Source organism: Cervus canadensis, chromosome 33 (assembly GCF_019320065.1).
Source record: "Cervus canadensis isolate Bull #8, Minnesota chromosome 33, ASM1932006v1, whole genome shotgun sequence".
NCBI lineage: Eukaryota > Metazoa > Chordata > Mammalia > Artiodactyla > Cervidae > Cervus > Cervus canadensis.
Window position 1 is genome coordinate 28,428,831 of NC_057418.1, and position 20,069 is coordinate 28,448,899.

The following is a 20,069-nucleotide window of genomic DNA, read 5'->3' on the forward strand; positions in this document are numbered from 1 at the left end:
AGGTGAAAGTCATTTCCCCAAAAAGTGGTTATTGGCTACCTCTCTTAAAATGAATTCTGACTCATTAATTTTCCTTGTGTTATCCCTGGCTTTGGATATGAGTTTTTCATTTGTTGAGCTTGTGACTGTTTTTAAATCAGGATCAAACATTTTTTTCCAGTTGACATCATACATATTAAGGCTAAGAATTGTATATACCATGGACTAGAGGAGCCTGGCAGGCTACAGTCCATGGGATTACAAGAGTCGGACATGCCTTAGCAACTAAACCACCATCAAATATAATGAAAAGATAAATATTTGTTATTTGGATATGTTTAAGTAGAAAGTAAGATACATATTTTTATAACTTTGTAAGAAGATGCTTTGCAGGTCTAAAAATTAGTGCTTGGTAGGATTTTATTCGTGGATTCTTTCTGGGCCTTTCCATTTTTAATTCCTTTATACTGGAAGTCTGAGCTTTTAACTCATTTGCTGTCTAGACAAATGAAAGCAGCAGGGACTTTGGTGGGTGTCTTGTATGTAGGTTTGTGCTGAAAAGAAGCCTACAAATATCATGGAAATTAAACAGTCACTGTGAGGTTGTTCTTTTTGTGTATATATGTCAGTCAAATTATTGGCTCAATTCTAATATCAACCTCAAGGTGTATTTGTATCACCAAATACAAATGTCCAAAATGATAGTTCTGAAATAAGGTTGGAGGGTATGAATTGATTTTACAGGGTGTTTCCAAGGAGCTAAGCGTCTAATGAGCCTGGATGCTTGGCCTCCAGGATGGTAATTGGAAACAGAGGGCCAAGAATTCATTGCTAAATTTTAATAGCAATCTCAGTCGTTTTCAGTAGAGCATTTTTGGTAAATATTTAGAAATGTTTGCATGTGCTGGCTTACTTTGTATGGTGTTTGCAGCTGTATTTTACTGCAGAACTTATAAATTCAGTGACACTCATCAGTGACCGGTCAAATCCTCCTCTCTTCGGCATTGCCCTTAAGAAAGTTAGGGTCTAGTTGGAGAGAGAGAAAGAAAAACTATATGCCAGGATTTTATACTCAATATTCTAAAAAGGAGAAGAGACACTGTTTCTGCTTTTGAAGATAACTGACTTTTTTAAAGACCATTGAGCTGGCATTTTAACCTGTGCTTCAAACCCTTGGGAAGTCACAGTGAGAAATCATTAACTGTATCCTATTAAAACCCTTAAACAAGAGACCTGAACTTGTCTCATTGATTGAAATATCTTCTCTGTTTCTAATTCAGTGTTTATCCTCATGCTCTCTTGGGGCTCTTCTGAGCAAGAGATGCCCAGTTCATGTGAGGCTTAGCAGTTTTCTACCAGTGGCTGATATAATACTGTCAACTAATTGTATTGAGAACCATAGCTGAGAGTATTTTAGAGTTGATCTGCTTTTTTTAAAAAAACCCACTTATTTAATTAAACAAGGGAGTAAAATTTTCTGACTTATTCCCAATTCAAGACAGTAAGACATCACCAGCATTGACTGAATTTATCCTTTAGCAAACTGACTTACTAGATAAACTGAATACCATCAAAACCAAAGATGTCTCTAGTTGTAGTGAAGTCATGATATATGAATGTAAAATATTCTTAGGAAAGATCATGTACAATTTGTATTTATATTTATACTTAATGTATGCCTATTTTATATATTCGTAGATTTCTAAAAATTCCTCCTGTGCTCCTTCCTGGCACCTTGTTCTATACATTCCGCCGTCACTGCCCTGCCCCACCCTGGCCCATCTGGTTGAATCAGAACGTATCTTTGCTGTATGTTAATTCATCAGTGTTTCTCTTGTCGGAGTCTGATAGGATTGTTACTGCTCTCAGGTGGCATTTCATTCTAAGCACAGTGAAATCTCTTGTACTTGTCACTTAGGTTAGAATGAAAATTTTACATGGGCTGAAGGTGGAAGGATGATGGTTATAGAGGGGCAAGTCTTTGTGGGGAACTTTGATTTAAATTAAATTTTAAAGTGAAACAAGCTTTTCCCCAAAAAAAGCATTGATTTTCTAAATATAAACTAACCATTGATGGTAGGGACTGTATTATTTGGGGTGTGGTAGAAAGTATTCCGTATTCTGAGTGATGTCAGATATTGAAAACCCAACTTGATAGCAAGACTTCACCAAATCAGATTGTCATTGCAAAATACTGAATTTACTATGCATGAGCCCATGAAGCCATTGCCTTACCCATCAATAAAGAGGGAGGATGTAAGGAATGCTGTGGGTCAGGGGGATCTCCAGCCCCTTAAAAGAGTCCTCCCTGCAATTACCTTACCTGCCAGTTTTCCAGCAAGATAAATGGAAGCACTGTAGCTTGAAGGTGCCTTGGTTAGAATGAGATGCAGTAAGGTCTCTCTGTTCTTTACAGGCATCATAGATCTGATGGTACTTATAAAAGAAGAATAGAGTTGGTGCCCTGCTGACTAAATTGTCCTCTAGAGGGGTATTCGTTACAGAGCTTCTTTGTTAACTAGGCTGAATGTTTAAACCACTGTTGAACTTCTTTTATTAACGTGTTTTAAGATAGCTATACATATGGATACCCTAAGTATCTGCAGGGCGGGAATATTTCCCTGTAATTTACATATAAAAGTTACGTGTGTGTATAACAGTAATATAGAAATTATATCTTTTTATTACTCTTCTGTTACACTGAGGTGTAGTCAGCACTGAAATTCTGATGACTTGTGAACACTAAGAAAGCCACCGTTTCTATATTTTTCTCTTGATATTTCTTTGATCAGCTTGTTGAATAACAGAAATGTTTTTCATACCTTTGCAGCTTGAATGAAGCTCTCTTAACACCCATCCATGTCACTTTTTCAACCATAACAGAATTTTAAGGGAGAACAGGGAAGGAATTTATAGGTCGTGCAGAGAATTTTAAAATTTTCCAAGTAACAGTTTGTTTTTTATGAAAAAAGATTTGCATAAAATTATTTAACTTCAAATAATGATTTTTTAATTGAATCTATGTCATCTTTTCTGTTGAATTTCATATTGTAGTATATTAGAAAATAATGATTTTATATCTAGTTACCTACCAGTTTTTTTTTTCTTTAAAGAAATCATGAAAGGCATATTTCCTCCCAACTGATTGTTACATGATGGACCCTTGTTTATGAATAATGCACGTTTGTTAGGTAATAGGTATCTGTACACAGAGCCTGCCACCCGTTCTTAAGTGGGGGCTCCGTGAGTGAGTCTCATACCATTAAAGAGGAGAATTCTATCTGGCACCCAATCAGTGTTTTCCAGACAGATATGAATGGGGAGTTGGTCCCTTTTCTTGGTGAAGCCTATATGATTCCTTATGCACTTAGGTCCCTATGCATTTCAGCTGAGACCTGTCTGTCTTCCTCCTGTTTCCCCATGGAAGAGGCAAAGGCATGAGAGGCCAGACTAGATACTGCAGGTCAGCACCCTTTTCTGTAAGGGCCAGATAGTAAATATTATAGGCTTTGAGGGCCATAGTCTCAATGCAGGTCTGCATTGTGGCCCCAAAGCAGCCATAGACAGCACTTCAGAGGAGTGGCTGTGACTATAAGATGTCCCAGTACGATATTATGGGACCCTGAAATTTGACTTTCAAATATTTTTCATGTATCACAAAGTATTACTCTTCTAATTTTTTTTTTCTGTCATTTAAAAATGTGTGGCTTATGGGTGGTGCCGGAATAGGTAGGATTTACTTTTAGTCCTCACATAGCTTGTCATGCCCTGCTTTGTGGAGCCCACAGGTGTGCCCCTTTGCACTTTTGTGAACTGGTTATATCAGGTTAGGAAGGGAATACGTTGGGGATAGGTACTTAAAGAATTATTCAGGACCCAGCTATCTTCCACACCCAGAGAGGCCAGCATTCAGCCTGGGGCAGGAGGAATGGGTGGAATCCTGTCCTGTGGACCCTGTCAGCCTGCAGCTCACACCTCTGCATGAGTGTACTTAAGTTTTGTTTGGAGGGACTCAGATAATTGCCTTAATTGCTGAAGTGTTGAATACTTCATAATTGCCGGGAGAAATATCAGTAACCTCAGATATGCGGATGACACCACCCTTATGGCAGAAAGTGAAGAAGAACTAAAGAATCTCTTGATGAAAGTGAAAGAGGAGAGTGAAAAAGTTGGCTTAAAGCTCAACATTCAGAAAACAAAGATCATGGCATCCAGTCCCATCACTTCATGGCAAAATGAGAAACAGTGATGGAGAAACAGTGGAAACAGTGACAGACTTTTATTTTTGGGGGGTCCAAAATTACTGCAGATGGTGACTGCAGCCATGAAATTAAAAGATGCTCCTTGGAAGAAAAGTTATGACCAACCTAGACAGCATATTAAAAAGCAGAGACATTACTTTGCCAACAAAGGTCCGTCTAGTCGAGGCTGTGGTTTTTTCCAGTAGTCATGTATGTATGTGAGAGTTGGGCTCAGAAAGCTGAGCGCCGAAGAATTGATGCTTTTGAACTGTGGTGTTGGAGAAGACTCTTGAGAGTCCCTTGGACTGTAAGGAGATCCAACCAGTTCATCCTAAAGGACATCAGTCCTGAATGTTCATTGGAAGGGCTGATGTTGAAGCTGAAACTCCAATACATTGACCACTGATGAGAAGAGCTGACTCATTTGAAAAGACCCTGATGCTGGGAAAGATTGAAGACAAGAGGAGAAGGGGATGACAGAGGATGAGATTGTTGGATGGCATCACCAACTCAACGGACATGAGTTTGAGTAAACTCCAGGAGTTGGTGATGGACAGGGAGGCCTGGTGTGCTGCAGTCCATGGGGTTGCAAGGAGTCAGACACGGCTGAGGGACTGAACTGAACTGAACTAAATACCTTCTACATTGTACTTAGTATCTTACTTGCATAATATTCTTCCTCTGTTTCTACCTGGCTTCACAAAAAGTTCTGAAAGTCTGAATTGAACTGTTGTTGAACCCAGTCATCAAGTTGAATACAATGTTTTATCAGCTGAATGTATGCAAAACCATGCATCTCATGTGCCCTAAGTAGAGATATTTATATTAATATATTTTTTTCTCTGAATTCTGAAAACGTGATTCAGTTTGTCCCATTTTATTATGGAGCTTTGATGATACTTTTTCTAGAGGTGATATTTTTAATCACTTGCTACTGTTAGGTTTCTTACTCATACGCTCAATTATATGACATTGAAGCTTACTGTGTTGTACTTAGATGTTATTCTTCTTAGCATAAGAAATTTTTGTTTTTCTATAATATTCATCTTTTTGTGAGGTTCTCATCTCATCAGTTATTCTTTAGAATGTTTTTAATCAGTGGCAATTTTGCTGTTAAAAAGAGAGAAGTTAATTGTATAACAGATGGTTAATAGATAAACCTCCCAGGAGCCCTGGGTCCTCATTCTGAGTTTTTGTTGTGGCGTTTTGGGGTGCCCTGAAGAGCTCTAACCAGCTCTGCTTTCGTGGCCCCTTTGCACTTGCCGGTCTGCACTCGTTCTTCAGATGCTGAGCATCTTCCTCCAGCAGTTTCCAGAGCCTTAGTTTTAGCAGTCCCAGTAGTAAGCAGTGAGGTAAGATCAAACAATACAATTGCGTGAGTGGGAGATGTCAATTAGGGTTGAATCTGCTTTACGGACAGTACCATAACCTAGTATTTCTGATCCCATTCTGCAGTGTTTAGTCCTAAGTTATCTTTTATCTTGCCTCTCAGCCTTTAGGGCTCATTCAGCACCTAGTTCCATGTCTCATCTGGGTTTGCAGAGTCAGTGATGGGCGAGCCTCGCCGTTGCCACAGGCCTGCACTGGTGTACAGAGCTCCTGTTGGTGGGCACCCCGTTTGGGACCTTTGTGCCCAGCCATGAGGAAGACTGGAGTAAAGGTTCTGTCCTCTCACTCTGATAAGGGCTCAAAAGACAGTTTTCTTATTTCTCTTCTCTCATCCTCCTGTCATAATCTTCGGCAGATGCTGTCTGTTCTCAGTGGTGTAACTGGTAACAGTAACCTTGACTCTCTGACCTTTGGTTTCTATGTCTGTCAAATGGGAATTTTAATATCTGCCTTAGAAGGTATTATGGTAAAATTATAGGACCTTAAAGATTGTTTAGCTTAAAACTGTTATAAAAAGTAAGTTATTGGAGAAGGAAATGGCGTCCCACTGCAGTAGTCTTGCCTGGGAAATCCCATGGACAGAGGAGCATGGCAGGCTACAGTCCATGGGGTTGCAAAAGAGTCGGACACGACTTGGCAACTAAACAACAACAAATGCAAACATATACTATACCAATACTCAGTGTTCACTGCTAGGCCAAGTAATAAGCTCTGGTTGCACTTCCTTCTGGTATGGTACCTCTTGTTTTTCTAGAGTTAATAAACAAATGACTGTTTCAAAAAAAGATAGTAAGTTATAACGTTAGGACTCATTTCTGCCAACATAACTTCAAAGGGATTTATTTTCATCATATCAGGTAAAAATACACATCACTCTTCTATTTATAAGAGAACTTTTGAATTACCTAAAATATAAGAATTTCTCCCCAACAAAGTTTGGTTACAGTTTGGATTGCTATTACATTAGAAGATCATATTTTGAAACTCAGACAGTCCTCCAGTATTAATCTTTAAGTAAGAAGATCCAAAGCCTTAGTTTTTAGTTTACTGAAGTGATCATGTATGAATCAGGCATTCCATTCAGATGCTACATCACCCCCTAGCGTGCTTTTCCTGTGAGTCTTTGGTGGGTTTGTTGGACTGGGTGCTGACAGCTTAAAGGAAAGCTGTAGGACAGTTTAATGAAAGAGGTACAAATTTATTCACTTTTTAGCGACAGACTAGATCCTATGGATTTATCTTATAAAAGACCTCATTAAAATCTTCTAATAACAAGTGGTCAAGAAAAACTCTGAAAGGTTAGGGTCAAATAGTGTTTTGAATAGGTACTGGTCCAAATATGTGTTACTCCATCAATGCCTGCTATTTCTTTCCTTCTTAGGACCTGTCTGGCTCCATTGATGACCTCCCCACGGGAACGGAAGCAACTTTGAGCTCAGCCGTCAGTGCATCCGGGTCCACGAGCAGCCAAGGAGATCAGAGCAACCCAGCTCAGTCGCCTTTCTCTCCGCATGCATCTCCCCATCTCTCCAGCATCCCTGGGGGCCCATCACCTTCTCCTGTCGGCTCTCCTGTAGGAAGCAACCAGTCACGATCTGGCCCAATTTCTCCTGCAAGTATTCCAGGTATTCATTTCTTAATAATTACTGTTTTACTCTGTAATAAATACAGACCTAGTTTCCATCAATAAAAACATACATACCATTATTATTATTTTTTTTACTATTTAAAAACCTAATGATGGGACCATCATTAGGAGTTAGGAGTATAACTGTGAATCATGACCAAAGCATACAAGCATCCTAGTTCCTAAGTATACTCTACTAATGAATATAAACACTGAATTAGTAAAATCACCAGTTACTTTCAGTTTGCACATTTACCTTAACTTAAATCAAAAAATTATTTATTCTCTTAGCGTATGTTTCTTAGTGATTTTGTTGAATAAGATCCTCTGTTGATAAGTGCCACTAAGGTGAGATAACTGTGGAAGTTATTTTCTACAATATTTTTAATGTTCATGCTTATCACTGTCTTAATTTGCCAGCATACATTCTTGGCCTTGTTATTTATACAAACTCTTACCTTTTAGTTTTGATAAAGAAGTTCATGTTCCGATTAACCTCTTGCGTTAGCTCTTTCTGTACTCATACTCTTGTATCTTTTGCTTCCTTTATCATATACTTGTGCTTATTTATTTGTTTATTTATTTGTCAGTTGCCTCATCCTATTCCAGCTTTCTTTCTTATATCAACCATCTTTCATTCAAACCCACCAAGCAACCAGCTTTCCTCTATCCATCAAATGATGTAATTTTTTTCTGTGTAACTTTTGCTAGCATGATGCAAGTGGCTGCCAGAAAATACTTTTTAACTCGTCTGTCAGAATTGCTATTGAATTGCTGATAAATTTTCTGATAGTTTATTCTATTATCTTAAAAACATGGATCATGGATAGTAATTTTACACCATCTTATTATTTTTCTCTTTTTAATATTTTAAATAAATGTTTTATATATGTATATGAACATATGAAAAATGCTAATTATGAAACAACTATCAAATGAGTACTCATGGCTCACCGTCCAATTTAAGAGCTGGAGTTGTTTTTACCTGTGTGTTCAGCTTCTGTCTTCAGCTCTGTACCTCTCCTCTGCCTCGGATATCCTATGAATGTATTTTAAATCATTCTTTCTGGATTATTTTGGGTTCTCAAAGAGCATAAACGAAGTATATATTGTTAGTTTTATTTAATTCTGCATTTTATAGAAATGTATTATATTAAAAATCACTATATAATTTATCCGCTAGGTTGAGAGACTTCAGCCTATAAGGGTTGCTAATAATAACTGCAGTAGAACACATATAAATGAGGAAGATTTCTGGGCAAATCATAAAGTATAGTCACATATGTAATACTATATGTAGTTCTTTTCCACTTAGCTTTTTTGACTAAATGTTAAGTTCCCGAGATCCGTATTTTGAATTACATATAATTTTATATTTTATTGATGACATCTTAACATTAATTTTCTTTTTAAAATATTGTCTTGTCTGTATAATGGTTGTTTTAATAATAAAACTTGGATTTACCTGCTTTTAGTGTTTTTAAAGCTATGAGTACTCTGTATTCCAGAATTCCTTAGACAATTTTTGGTATTGAGATGGTTTTTGAGGTCTTACCAACCTAAACATTGGCAAGTTATATGTAAAGTACTATATTTGTCAGTGAACTGATCCCATTTTTCTGAATTGCATCAAAAAGACTTTTCTTAATAACTTAAATGAAAACTTTTCTGAGATATAAAAATATTTTAGTTTTTCATTTAAAATCCCTAATATGTGTAGTTCACAATCTGATGGTTTTCATACATATATTTAGAATTCTAGATGGGGATTTTGAAAGTTTTATTTCACTGTTTGGATTTTTTTTTTTTTAATTTTTTTTTTATTATTAGTTGGAGGCTAATTACTTCACAACATTTCAGTGGGTTTTGTCATACATTGATATGAATCAGCCATAGATTTACACGTATTCCCCATCCCGATCCCCCCTCCCACCTCCCTCTCCACCCGATTCCTCTGGGTCTTCCCAGTGCACCAGGCCCGAGCACTTGTCTCATGCATCCCACCTGGGCTGGTGATCTGTTTCACCATAGATAGTATACATGCTGTTCTTTTGAAACATCCCACCCTCACCTTCTCCCACAGAGTTCAAAAGTCTGTTCTGTATTTCTGTGTCTCTTTTTCTGTTTTGCATATAGGGTTATCGTTGCCATCTTTCTAAATTCCATATATATGTGTTAGTATGCTGTAATGTTCTTTATCTTTCTGGCTTACTTCACTCTGTATAAGGGGCTCCAGTTTCATCCATCTCATTAGGACTGGTTCAAATGAATTCTTTTTAATGGCTGAGTAATATTCCATGGTGTATATGTACCACAGCTTCCTTATCCATTCATCTGCTGATGGGCATCTAGGTTGCTTCCATGTCCTGGCTATTATAAACAGTGCTGCGATGAACATTGGGGTGCACGTGTCTCTTTCAGATCTGGTTTCCTCAGTGTGTATGCCCAGAAGTGGGATTGCTGGGTCATATGGCAGTTCTCACTGTTTGGATTTTGATGCTGTATGGAACACACACAACCCAACAAAAGAGCTCAATTTGGAGGGCGTGGTATTACATGATATAGTGGAGGTAGATATAATTGGTCTCAGAATCTGGTACTCAGTTAGTTGTGTTTTGCATAGGATAAAGTTGTTCAGTGAATTATGATTCTGATGACCTATTATTTATTGTTCAGTTGCTAAGTCGTGTCTGACTTTTTGCAACCCCATGGACTGCAGCATGCTAGGCTTCCCTGTCCTCCACTATCTCCAGGAGTTTGCTCAAATTCATATCCATTGAGTCGGTGATGCCATCCAACCACCTCATCCTCTGCCGCCCTCTTCTCCTTTTGCCTTATGAGGCCTGTCCTTCACAGGACCTTCAGGGGAGGAGCTAAATGTGATTTTTCTCTGTTAACTTCGAAAGTGGGTTTTCAGTAGAAAACTTTCAGCTTTCTTGGAAATTTATGTTTAAGGCTATTTGTTTTGTAGCTTGTGCCAGAAATTCTAACTGCCCAGGGCCAGGGCCTTCATTTCATTTCATCATAGTGCAGCCTGTATTACTCTACATGCTGCTTGATAAAACTGTTCAGCAAAATTTAGTACAGGGATGAAATTACAGAGCAGAAGTTCCACTTGTTTTCAGAGGCATGATATCCAGGTAAATCGGGAATTATCTTTGCTGAGTGTGAAGCTGTACAGTAATAGAATCATGTAAAACATGGAAAATAGAACATTTCTTTAATATTAGTGTCATTCTAAGAGGAATCAGTTCAGTTCAGCTCAGCCGCTCAGTTGTGTCCAACTCTTTGCAACCCCGTAAATCTCAGCACACCAGGCCTCCCTGTCCATCACCAACTCCCGGAGTTTACCCAAACATATGTCCATCGAATTAGTGATGCCATCCAGCCATCTCATCCTCTGTCATCCCCTTCTCCTCCTGCCCCCAATCCCTCCCGCATCAGGGTCTTTTCCAGTGGTGGCCAAAGTATTGGAGTTTCAACTTCAGCATCAGTCCTTCCAATGAACACCCAGGACTGATCTCCTTTAGGATGGGCTGGTTGGAGCTCCTTGCAGTCCAAGGGACTCTCAAGAGTCTTCTCCAACACCAGACTTTAAAAGCATCAATTCTTCAGCACTCAGCTTTCTTCACAGTCCAACTCTCACATCCATACATGACCACTGGAAAAAACCATTGCCTTCAGTAGATGGACCTTTGTTGGCAAAGTAATGTCTCTGCTTTTTAATATGCTATCTAGGTTGGTCATAACTTTCCTTCCAAGGAGTAAGCGTCTTTTAATTTCATGGCTGCAGTTACCATTGCAGTGACTTTGGAGCCCCAAAAAATCAAGTCTGACACTGTTTCCACTGTTTCCCCATCTATTTGCCATGAAGTGATGGGACCAGATGCCATGATCTTCGTTTTCTGAATGTTGAGCTTAAAGCCAACTTTTTCACTCTCCTCTTTCACTTTCATCAGGAGGCTCTTTAGTTCCTCTTCACTTTCTGCCATAAGGGTGGTGTCATCTGCATTTCTGAGGTTATTAATATTTCCCCCGGCAATCTTGATTCCAGCTTGTGCTTCTTCCAGCCCAGCGTTTCTCATGTTGTACTCTGCATAGAAGTTAAATAAGTAGGGTGACAATATACAGCCTTGACGTACTCCTTTCCTATCTGGAACCAGTCTGTTGTTCCATGTCCAGTTCTAACTGTTGCTATCCTGACCTGCATATAGGTTTCTCAAGAGGCAGGTCAGGTGGTCTGGTATTCCCATCTCTTGAAGAATTTTCCACAGTTTATTGTGATCCACACAGTCAAAGGCTTTGGAATAGTCAATAAAGCAGAAATAGATATTTTTCTGGAATTCTCTTGGTTTTTCGATGATCCAATAGATGTTGGCAATTTGATCTCTGTTTCCTCTGCCTTTTCTAAAACCAGCTTGAACATCTGGAAGTTCACAGTTCACTTATTGCTGAAGCCTGGCTTGGAGAATTTTTAGCATTACTTTCCTAGCATGTGAGATGAGTGCAATTGTGCGGTAGTTTGAGCATTCTTTGGCGTTGCCTTTCTTTGGGATTGGAATGAAAACTGACCTTTTCCAGTCCTGTGGCCACTGCTGAGTTTTTCAAATTTGCTGGCATATTGAGTGCATCACTTTCACAGCATCATCTTTCAGGATTTGAAATAGCCCAACTGGAATTCCGTGACCTCCACTAGCTTTGTTCGTAGTGATGCTTTCTAAGGCCCACTTGACTTCACATTCCAGGATGTCTGGCTCTAGGTGAGTGATCACACCATCGTGATTATCTGGGTCGTGAAGATCTTTTTTGTACAGTTCTTCTGTGTATTCTTGCCACCTCTTCTTAATATCTTCTGCTTCTTCTATTAGGTCCATACCATTTATGTCCTTTATTGAGCCCATCTTTGCATGAAATGTTCCCTTGGTATCTCTGATTTTCTTGAAGAGATCTCTAGTCTTTCCCATTCTGTTGTTTTCCTCTTTCTTTGCATTGATCACTGAGGAAGGCTTTCTTGTCTCTCCTTGCTATTCTTTGGAACTCTGCATTCAAATGGGAATATCTTTCCTTTTCTCCTTTGCTTTTCACTTCTCTTCTTTTCACAGCTATTTGTAAGGCCTCCTCAGAAAGCCATTTTGCTTTTTTGCATTTCTTTTCCATGGGGATGGTCTTGATCCCTGTCTCCTGTACAATGTTACAAACCTCCATCCATAGTTCATAAGGCACTCTATCAGATCTAGTCCCTTAAATCTATTTCTCGTTTCCACTGTATAATCATAAGGGATTTTATTTAAGTCATACCTGAATGGTCTAGTGGTTTTCCCCACTTTCTTCAATTTAAGTCTGAATTTGGCAATAAGGAGTTCATGATCTGAGCCATAGTCAGCTCCTGGTCTTGTTTTTGCTGACTGTGTAGAGCTTCTCCATCTTTGGCTGCAAAGAATATAATCAATCTGATTTTGGTGTTGACCATCTGGTGATGTCCATGTGTAGAGTCTTCTCTTATGTTGTTGGAAGAGGGTGTTTGCTTTGACCAGTGCGTTCTCTTGGAAAAACTCTATTAGCCTTTGCCCTGCTTCATTCTGTACTCCAAGGCCAAATTTGCCTGTTACTCCAGGTGTTTTGTGACTTCTTACTTTTGCATTCCAGTCCCCTGTAATGAAAAGGACATCTTTTTTGGGTGTTAGTTCTAAAAGGTCTTTTAGATCTTCATAGAACCATTCAACTTCAGCTTCTTCAGCGTTACTGGTCAGGGCATAGGCTTGGATTACCGTGATATTGAATGGTTTGCCTTGCAAGCGAACAGAGATCATTCTGTCATTTTTGAGATTGCATCCAAGTACTGCATTTTGGACTCTTTTGTTGACTATGATGGCTACTCGCATTTCTTCTAAGGGATTCCTGCCCACAGTAGTAGATATAACGGTCATCTGAGTTAAATTCACCCCTTCCAGTCCATTTTAGTTGGCTGATTCCTAGAATGTCAACGTTTACTCTTGCCATCTCCTGTTTGACCACTTCCAATTTGCTTTGATTCATGGACCTAACATTCCAAGTTCCTATGCAATATTGCTCTTTATAGCATCGGACCTTGCTTCTATCACCAGTCACATCTACAACTGGGTATTGTTTTTCCTTTGGCTCCATCCCTTCATTCTTTCTGGAGTTATTTCTCTACTGATCTCCAGTAGCATATTGGGCACCTACCAACCTGGGGAGTTCCTCCTTCAGTATCCTATCACTTTGCCTTCTCATATTGTTCATGGGGTTCTCAAGGCAAGCGTACTGAAGTGGTTTGCCATTCCCTTCTCCAGTGGACCACATTCTGTCAGACCTCTCCACCATGACCCGACCATCTTGGGTGGCCCCACACAGCATGGCTTAGTTTCACTGAGTTAGACAAGGCTGTGGTCCTGTGATCAGGCTAGTTTTCTGTGATTATGGTTTCCGTGTGTCTGCCCTCTGATGCCCTCTCGCAACACCTACCGTCTTACTTGGGTTTCTCTTATCTTGGACGTGGGGTATCTCTTCACGGTGCTCCAGCAAAGAGCAGCCGCTGCTCCTTACCTTGGACGACGTCGCCCTTCCTGACCTTGAACGTGGAGTAGCTCCTGTCGGCCCTCCTGTGCCCATGCAGCCCCTGCTCCTTGGATGTGGGGTTGTTCCTCTCAGCTGCCGCCCCTGACCTCGGGCGTGGAGTAGCTCTTCTCGGCCGTGCCCCTGACCTCGGACGTGGGGTAGCTCCTCTCCCTAAGAGGAATAACCACTTACAAAATCTGCTGAGCAGTTTTGGCATCTATTTACCTTTTTCTCAGAGGGAATTGCAAGTAACATTTGAGCTGGAGAAACTTTCTTAATCACCTGATCCCGCCTCTTCGTTTTATTGCCACTTGGGAAGCTGCTCAGCCCCCTGTGCCTCAGTTTCTGTGTCTGTAAAGATGACAGCCACCTCTCACAGTGTCACTATAAAGACGAGCTGTGTTAATGTCCATAAAGCGGGCTTGCAGTCAGCGTTCAGTGCGTGTTCATTGTTGTTGTGATTACGGTTATTGTTGTTATTCAAAATGAGATGTCGAGACTTGTCCATGATCATTACTGTCCAGAGTAGCACAGGGGGTTTTGGCTACAGGTCTGAATCTTACACCAGTGGTTTTCCTGTACCATTCAGAGGACATGTATATAAAGTTCCCAGTGATGATTTGCTGAGTTTACTGAGATTATACAGTAGGACCACTAGAACTAGCCATGAAAGCGTAATGTATTTTCACAAAGTTGAATCCGTTTTTCTCCTGACTTATAAAAATACAGGAGGTAGGTCAGTGGTTGCTCTTCTGAGAGGCTGAGTCTGAGAAGGTTACGAGGAGACAGAAGACAAGCATTTTTTAAAAACCCTGCTTCACTCAGATCGTTGGCAAATCGATTTCTGTGTGATGTGATGGGCAGGCAGTCTAGCATAAAATTTACCAATAGATGCAGATCAGAATCCTGGGTTATTTCTCACACTTTTTGCATATGTTTAGACAATATCAGTCCCACCTTCTCCCTCTTCCTAGCCAGGGCTGCCACACTCACTTGAATAAGTTTCTCGCCAGACCAGGGATGTGGGCCAGAGGAGTAAGTGGCAGTGAAATACAGCAGCTATCCGGGGGGAAAGGGCGCCCTTTTACAATCCACAGAGAGGAGCCCCAGAGCTGTCAGCACTCTGGTCCTGGGCCTCGTGGTAGTCATCCTCGTGGCCCGAGTCCACATGTCACCTGTTTCTCTACTTTGTTCCTTAGCCATGTCCAGGCACATTCAAACATACATTTTAAAGATGTTCATCAAAAACTTTATGTGGTGGTCTTTTATGGGGATTTATTAAAAATCATGCCATATTTTATTGGAAAACAAAATGTGGTCTTCCCCTCCCTTTAACCTATATTCCCTTCTTTTAAAAATTTTTTAAAAATATACTTTTGTGAACTATATCATAAAAAATAAAACCACACTTTAGAGATGATTATCAGTTCAGTTCAGTCGCTCAGTCGTGTCTGACTCTTTGCAACCCCATGAATCGCAGCACGCCAGGCCTCCCTGTCCATCACCAACTCCTGGAGTTTACCCAAATTCATGTCCATCAAGTCGGTGATGCCATACAGCCATCTCATCCTCTGTCGTCCCGTTCTCCTGCCCCCAATCCCTCCCAGCATCAGGGTCTTTTCCAATGAGTCAACTCTCTGCATCAGGTGGCCAAAGTATTGGAGTTTCAGCTTCAGCATCAGTCCTTCCAATGAACACCCAGGACTGATCTATTTTAGAAATGATCATAAAGTAGATTATTTGGGGTTTGTATTTAACTAAATGCAGGCCTGCTTCCTTAGACAATAGATTCGCCCTTCAGAGCTGACTTAGTAGTCTCACTCTTTTTCCCATCTCTAGCCCTGATGTTAAGTTTTGTTGGTCTGTACATTGGCTTCTAAGGCTTCTCAGGTGGCGCTGGTAGTGAAGAATCCCACCTGCCAGTGCAGGAGACGCAGAGACATGGGTTCAATCCCTGGGTCAGAAAGATCCACTGGAGTAGGAAATTGCAGCCCACTCCAGTGTTCTTGCTTAGAAAATTCTATGGACCGAGGAGCCTGGAGGGCTACAGTCCTTGGGGTCGCAAAGAGCCGGACACAACTGAGAGACTAAGCGCACACACACACACGCTAGATTCTAAGATAATGTATAGTCTGTCTGCGTTTGCTTCTGAGTTCGAACCAATGAAGCAAAAATGTCTGACAGAGATTACATGGTTTCTTACCCTGAGCGTGATCCTCAGATTGCTTTTTGAAACCATCTGTTTGGAATTTCCCTGTGTTTTTCTGTCTGTAGCCTTTTGCTTTCTTTTCTCCCTCACCCTTCCTCCCATTCCCAGCACTGACTGGTTTTCCCTGACTCCACTTCTCTCCCATTAACTCCTGCTGTATCTTGCTGCCTCCTCTCCATGTGTCACAGATTGGCTCTTTCAATCATTGTCTCTCCAGCAAGTCATTGTTAAAATGAACAGCTGTTGTGTAGCTGATAGCTGGGGTGAAGTAAAGCCAGAATGTTATGGGAGAGTCTTCCTAGCGTGGCTCTCCCTGGGTTTGTTGAAGAAGAGCAGTCATTTTTCTCCATCTCTGCTCTGGTAAATGAAGTATCTGGTAAATAAGTATCACAGAGGTAGATAAACAAAAGCCCAGGAAAGCACCCCGAATGGCTGACTCTCTTTCTTGCCTGTTAAACCGTTTCTCCACCCACTGCAAATTCGCCCTCCTGTCATGCTTCCTCGCGAACATTGTGAGTGTCATGGGAACAAGTACTGTGATGCGCTGGCACAACATCGGCCCTGGCACATCCCTAACTCAGTGGGGCTTTTCCTTCCTGCGTTCTTTTGAAAAGCAGGATGGAGATTTTTGTGGTGAGTAGCCACATGGATTCTCTCCCTTTGTCTGCACATTTCTGGGCTCCAGCATCACAGCTGTCTGTGGTTAAGGGGAAGGATTCGGCCTGGTGGTCTAATCTAAACAAGCATTTGCAAACAGAAATGTGTACGTTACATGTTCCCCCGTGCCACTGTACACTTTCTAGGTTTTTACTTAGTGTTTCATTTCCCATTCCTCTTCTGGTTGATGTTTTTATATTTAGAAACAGAAATCTCCCCATCTTTCTAATTGTTAGTATGTTTGTATGTACACATTTAAATAAAGTAAATCTAATGTAGGGTGCAGTTGATTCTGAAATGTATGATAGTAAACATTTTGTTTTCCTTCTAATGATCCCATTGCATTGCTTCCTGGGTTACAGCCAGGAATCAAGTTATGTACCTTGATTTAAGGAGAATAAACTATTGGGTCTTGAATGTATTGTGTAGGTCTTACACTGGGCCTAATTCGTCCTTACACATAGTGTATTGTGTAGGTCTTACACCAGGCCTAATTCGTCCTAACACATAGTAGAAGCTGACGAAGCACAACATCAGAATGCGTTGCTGTTGCCAAAAGATTTAGTGGATGTTAATTTCACTTGTCTTGCCTCCAGAGCCAACCATTACAGTTTACTAACAAAGCAAAAATGTAAATAAGCTGAACTTTTTTATTTTTATTTTATTGGACAAAGGCTTTTGTCAGCTTTTTTCTCCATGTGCTGTAAGCAGCAACAGTGTTTAAATATTAAGAAGGGTGAACGTCAGTGGGGGACGGTGATAGGCAGGCAGATATTAACTGTTCATAGCCTGATAGACATTTTTGTCTATAGAAACTTGAAATGTTCCGACTGTTGAGGACAGGTCATTGGTTTTATTATTAAAGATCTAAGGATAAAAACTAAATTCCTAAACAGATTTCCTGCCCCCTCCCCACTTTTTTTGTTGTTTGTTTAAGCATTTGTTGCAAATCCAGTTTTAGATAGAGTTAATCACTTTCTTCTGACAGCAGAGGGCTGTTGGCGATAATAGACTAGGACCAAAGATAGAAAAGTAGGTATTCTCATTAATGTCATGATGAAGAGACATTTGTTTCAAACCATTCTTTTTCTGGCATAGTATTAGGTGTTTGTTATGAGAAGACCAATCAAAGTCAACATTTTCCTAGCTGTCATAGACAGAAACAAAATAAAATTTCATCAAATATGAATGTGAAACTCCCTCCCTTTAAGTTGTATGTGCTTTGCTCTTTGCTGTGTCTCACCTCCCACCTGGTCCTTCCCCAGATTGACTACTGGCCGGAAGAGAGCATGAGGCCGTGGGTCAGGGTATCCTCAGTGCTGAGAGGCTGTAAAGGAGGAAGGACGGCAAGGGGAGAGTCGTCTTTCATCAGTCTCTCAAGCTTGCTCTGATCTTTTTCCATTCCTTGCGCACCACCCCACCCCTCACCCCCCCGCCCGGGTTCCTCCTCTGCCACCAGCTGGAGCCTTTCCCTTCTGAGCTGCTCCCCGGGCGGAGCTGCTCTGTCCCTCTTTCCTTGCAGAGACTCATACCTACCAAATAAGTGGCTGTCCTTTGAAAAGGATCACGGGTTTTAAGAGCCTGCAGAAATGGCTTTGCCAGAGATTGCCCTTCCGCTCTCATAAAGCACCAGTTACTTTATGGTTAAGCCTGATTCTTTGAAGCTTTATCATGTCAGTTCCCGGATGGTAAGCGATGCATCCAGTGTACCAGCTAACAATAATGAATTTGTGCCCCTCAGGAAAATCTCAGACGCTGAAAGAATGAATTCCGAAGAAGGTGGCACATAGTAGATTAAATATGGAAGATAACTGTTTGGGCAGCGTTAAGGTATATTTAGAGTTCTTCTGTGTATGTATTCACCCGCTTTACCCTCTGCTTCAAAAATAAGAGCTAAGTAGATTTCTATAGGAGCTGATATAGTTGCAGATACAAACAAGAAGATATTCTGGACAAAAAAATTAATTTTCTTGCTTAATTTGACATTCAGACAACCAGATTCTGGAAGGATGCTATAATGGGAAAGAGAAAAATGAATTGCAGTTAGGACTTAGTCATAGGCTGGAGTGAACAGGAAGGATTTTAGTGAGAGGAAATGATAGTTCCTGGTCTAATTTGTCAAGATTAGTACCTATGAAATGAACACCGGAGGATGCAAATCAGTGTCTCTCTTTTTTAATCCATTCCCCTTGGATTTTTAGAACTCTTAGGGCTCAAGCCCAACCCATTCTAAATAAGTAATTTTTCTACTTTTTAATTTATCCTTGTTTAATAAAACTCAGGGTAAAGTTATGAGTTAATTTCTATAAGTGCTTCTAAACCAGTTTCCTTTCATGATAACATTAGAATCGCTAAAATTTTTTATTGAAAGTCTGCACAGTCACCCTACCTGGTAATCTTATTTTGAAACATCCATCAAGTGTTCCTTTTTGGCTTCTCCTGAAGTGGAAATCCTGCAACAGCTTGTTGAGGGAAGATGCATGCTGCTTATTGGCAAGCTGTGCAGAGAAAAAAAAATTCTTAAACACAAAATGCCATTGATATATCCATGTTTTTAATCTGTGGCAGCCCAGAAAACATCGATTCAGCAGTTCTACAAACCAAAGAGAACTTCAGCCAGTAATTTTTTTCCCTTACAAAGTAAAATATTTGTGTTATACAAAACAGTAATTTCAGATCCTTTCCAAATTATGTTTAGCAATGCTTAAGAAAGCAACAAAGTATTTTGTCTTTTAGAGAGCTTCAGTGGCATGGTTACTGGTTATTAGAGCCTCCCCCTTTAAGATACTAATTTAGAATGCAGCCAGGATCCTGGCTGTACCTAGGTCTCCTGCTGTTTCTAAAGGGCAGGTTCCCCTGCTGACCTGCAGCCAGGTCCTTGCGTTGGAAACAGCTGCTCTAGCGCTCTTAGCTACTCTGCCCTTTAGAGGTCTCTCCTGACCCAAGTCAGGTGTTCTGATCATTAGGTAATGTGTTTTTTCTCCTCCTTTCCAAAAGCAGAAATCGTTCCAGTTCTTCCATCCCAACAAATTTCAAAGTAAGCCTTTTATCCTCCTCTTACATTCAGAAATGAGAACAGTGGGATTTTCTCAAAATACACAGTCCCACTTGGTTTTGCTCCCCCCTCTTAGTTAAAATTAAGTCATGCAGTTCAGTCTAAACTCTCCTCTCATTTTCCGTTTGCTTTCTTTGATCTTCCGCATATGAAAATGCAGGAAAGCCCATGTCACCAGAGTGCTGTTTGTGCCTCATCTGGCTCTGTAAGCTCAGCGGTGACGAAAGTGCTGACGTGCTAGATCCAGCGGTCCACTCCCACTTCTTCCTTTTTTTTTTTTTTTTTTACTTTATTCACTGAAGAAGCACTTCAGAGCCTTGTTTGCCGTTTGTTTTC

The 20,069-nt window shown here is 40.4% G+C and overlaps 1 protein-coding gene across 1 annotated transcript in view; it reads left to right on the plus strand.

Moving 5' to 3' along the window:
- The window catches only part of ARID1B (AT-rich interaction domain 1B), a 410,189-nt gene that overhangs the window by 279,154 nt on the left and 110,966 nt on the right, over positions 1–20,069 (plus strand). Inside the window, exon 5 of the mRNA XM_043456854.1 lies at positions 6,991–7,234. Within this exon, the coding sequence (XP_043312789.1) occupies positions 6,991–7,234 (244 nt within the window). The remainder of the gene's footprint in view (positions 1–6,990; positions 7,235–20,069) is intronic.